At 31.6% G+C, this 3,638-nt stretch overlaps 1 protein-coding gene across 1 annotated transcript; it reads left to right on the top strand.

The window, feature by feature from the left end:
* The first annotated feature begins 654 nt into the window (after positions 1-654).
* On the top strand, positions 655-2,836 carry LOC131948661 (zinc finger protein 655-like). The gene is made up of 3 exons (XM_059310287.1): positions 655-930; positions 997-1,572; positions 2,777-2,836. The coding sequence occupies exons 1-3, from the start codon at positions 655-657 to the stop codon at positions 2,834-2,836; spliced, it is 912 nt and encodes a 303-aa protein (XP_059166270.1).
* The last annotated feature ends 802 nt before the right edge of the window (positions 2,837-3,638 follow it).

Raw genomic sequence — 3,638 nt, 5'->3', positions numbered from 1 at the left:
ATGAGGATACCTCCTTTAGGTCTGTTTTCCCTGTCCTGCCTTATGCAGGTGTATCCTCTAATAGAGAAGCGAAGATTGTTGTTGAGGTGAGTTTCTTGAATACAAGCAACGTCTACTTTATTTTCATGTAGGAATATTTTTAAGGCTTCCTTTTTTTTATGAACTCCCTCTGCATTCCACTGCAGGATAACAAGTAATTTGTTGTTTTCCTCACTATTTTGGCCAGTAGAATTTACCTTCTGATCCTTGCCCCTGGCTGGCCAGGCAAGAATAGAGGAACCACCAGCTCGCTTTTGTGGGCTCCTTCGAGGCGGAGAGCCCGGCCCCCTACCTGCGCGGCGGGATTCCACAGGCAGGACGCCACTTCTGTTAGTCCTATTTCTTTCCTCCATCATAAAATTAAGCAGTGCGTGCCAGCATGTTATGCGCCATACTAGATGGCCCGTTGACTCCGACTTCAGCCTGCTTTTCTTTCTGGATTTGCTTCCATAGCCTTTGATCACCCAAGAACAAACTACAAGGCAGTAGCTGTTTGATTTTGGAGTTGTCTCTCCTAGATGGGTTGCTGTCCCCTGCTAACGAGCCCCATCTGCCCGGGTTTGGAGTTATAGCGCCCCATGCTCGCCGTTGAAGTCATTTCCTTGGATTTATGAGATGTTTTTTATTGGATATCCTAACCAATGGATATCCCACCTCATCCTCCATGACCACAAACCAGTTGGTCCACGGCTGTTTATTTGGTATTCACAGCTAACCCTCATATCTAAGGGCCTCTCCCCTATCCGCCACCTGGGGACGCGCTCGGTAGGAGATGGTAGCTCCCCCAAGTGGGAGAGTTCAATTATGGTTAAACAGGAATTGAGTGACGAAATCATAACATTTATGGACATGAAATCAGATGACACATCAGCTATTTCAAGTTCAGAAGGAGTACAAACAAATATATCAACACTCTTTTCAAATTCTGAAGATATAAAGCAAAATGTATCAACACAGTTTTCAACTGTTAAAGACAAATACTTGGAGGAAACAAGGCCATTTTTAGCTTTAGAAGATAAAAATCTTGATAAAACAAAGCCTTTGTTTAATTTAGAAGAGATGAAACAAGATAACCCAACATTATTTTCATCTTCTGAAGACATGAAACCAAATCTATCAACAGCATTTTCAATTTTTGAAGATAAGAAACCTGAGATATTAACAATTTCATCTTTGGAGAGTGAAAAACAAAATGGTTTCAAAGCACAGCAACAACTTTCTTCCCCACCAGATTCAACTGATTTTAAAGAAAATTTCGCAGTTCTGAAATCAGATCTTCAAAATGAATTAAAAGAACTCAAGTTATTACATACAAAATTGATTGATAATCTCCCAAAAGAATATCTGATTAGCAATAAGGGACTGAAGACATACAAGTGTGATATGTGTTGTCAAAGATTTTTCCATTTTGATCATGTTAAACAACACATAAACATTCACACAAGGGTGAATCCATATGGTCATGATTTTCGTCAGCAAGAAGTTGTTATGATCAGTCAGGGTGAACAGATTAACAAAACAAACCTAGAACAGGTATACAATAAGTCTAGTTTGTCTAAAAAGTTCACTACAGATTCTAGTTTATCCACACACACAAATATTCATTCTGGAATTAAGCCATATGAATGCTATGTTTGTCATAAAAAGTTTGCAAAGAAGAGAAATTTATCTAGACATAAAATAACTATCCATTCTAGTCTCAAGCCACATGAATGCGATGTTTGTCATAAAAGTTTTGCCCTTATTTCTAATTTATCTAGACATAAAAATATTCATTTACATAAGAGACCATATGAATGTGATGTGTGTCACAAAAAATTTAATCATGAAGATCAATTATCTAGACATAAAAATATTCATTTACCACAGAGACCATATGAATGTGATGTGTGTCACAAAAAATTTAATCAAAAAAGTAATTTATCTAGACATAAAAATATTCATTTACCAGAGAGACTATATGAATGTCATGTGTGTCATAAAAAATTTAATTGTAAAGATAATTTATCTACACATAAAAATGTTCATTTACCAGAGAGACCATATGAATGTTATGTTTGTCACACAAAATTTAATCTAAAAAGTCATTTATCTACACATAAAAATATACATTTACCAGAGAGACCATATGAATGTTATGTGTGTCATAAAAAATTTAATCATAAAGGTGATTTATCAGAGCATAAAAATATTCATTTACCAGATAGACCATATGAATGTGATGTGTGTCACAAAAAATTTAATAAAAAAAGTAATTTATCTACACATAAAAATATTCATTTACCAGAGAGACCATATGAATGTGATGTATGTCACAAAAAATTTAATTTTAAAGATAGTTTATCTAAGCTTAAAAATATTCATTTACCAGAGAGACCATATGAATTTGATGTGTGTCACAAAAAATCTAATTTTAAAGATAGTTTATCTAAGCATAAAAATATTCATTTACCAGAGAGACTATATGAATTTGACATTTATCACAAACGTTTCCTCTAAATCTAGTTTATCTATGCACACAAATTTTTACTCAGGACTTGAATGTGTTGTTGGTCATTAAATTCTCTTTTACAAAGATCTTTAATTATCTTTATATAAAATTATTGCTTTTTTTTTTTACTAATACCACATTGTGTAGGCTGAAAACACACCATTAATGTTTGTCATACGGGATATAATACTCTTCATAGTATTATTTGTCATACAAATTATTAATAATGATTAATATTCTATCTAGACAATTCACACAAAGGAAGAAAAACTACATGGAAAGAATTGGTATCATGAATCTCCCTAGCACATTTATTATCTAGTACAAGTTTTTATGGCTAGCTTTGTTTCGGTTTTTTTGGAAAATATGATGGCTAAATTCTTATCCTTTACATTACCCATACAACAATACTAACCACTAATAAACACCAACAATGTACAATTATATTTTGAATCATTGAAGTAATATTTACTCTATGTTTTTCTTTATTGAATATGTTCTATTTTATGTAATTCTAAATTTTGTATAAATAATTATATAACCCATTAAGTTAATCATAATTATGATAATTGAATTGAGCAACAAAATATATTAATTAATGTAGCTGAAAATGATTAAATTTTTAAGACATAAGATACAATTTATTATTATGATTATTATTGATGTTTAATTTATCTTTTTTTAAAAGACATAATAAATATTTTCAGCTATTAATTAATCAGAAAGCGTTTATTCCATTTTGTTAGGGTTATTAAAAAGATGCATTCAGGAGAAAGACCTTATGAATGTGATGTGTGTCACAAAAAATTTAGTCGAAAAGGTTATCTATCAGAACATAAAAATATTCATTTACCTGAGAGACCATATGAATGTGATGTGTGTCTTAAAGAATTAAGTACTAAACATAATTTTTCAAAACATATAAAGATTTGTTCAGGAGAAAAAACATTTGAATGTGATATGTGTAATAAAAAATTTAATCATAAAGGTCATTTATCAGAACATAAAAATATTCATTTACCAGAGAGACCTTATAAATGTGATGTGTGTCATGAAACATTTAATAATAAAAGTCATTTATCTATATATATAAAGCAAAGTGGTCAAG

The sequence above is a fragment of the Physella acuta genome, unplaced genomic scaffold (genome assembly GCF_028476545.2).
Source record: "Physella acuta isolate Inbredline_101_S28 unplaced genomic scaffold, ASM2847654v3 ptg000657l, whole genome shotgun sequence".
Lineage (NCBI taxonomy): Eukaryota > Metazoa > Mollusca > Gastropoda > Physidae > Physella > Physella acuta.
Note: the sequence above shows the minus strand (reverse complement) of the source record. Positions and strands in the feature narration are given on the sequence as shown.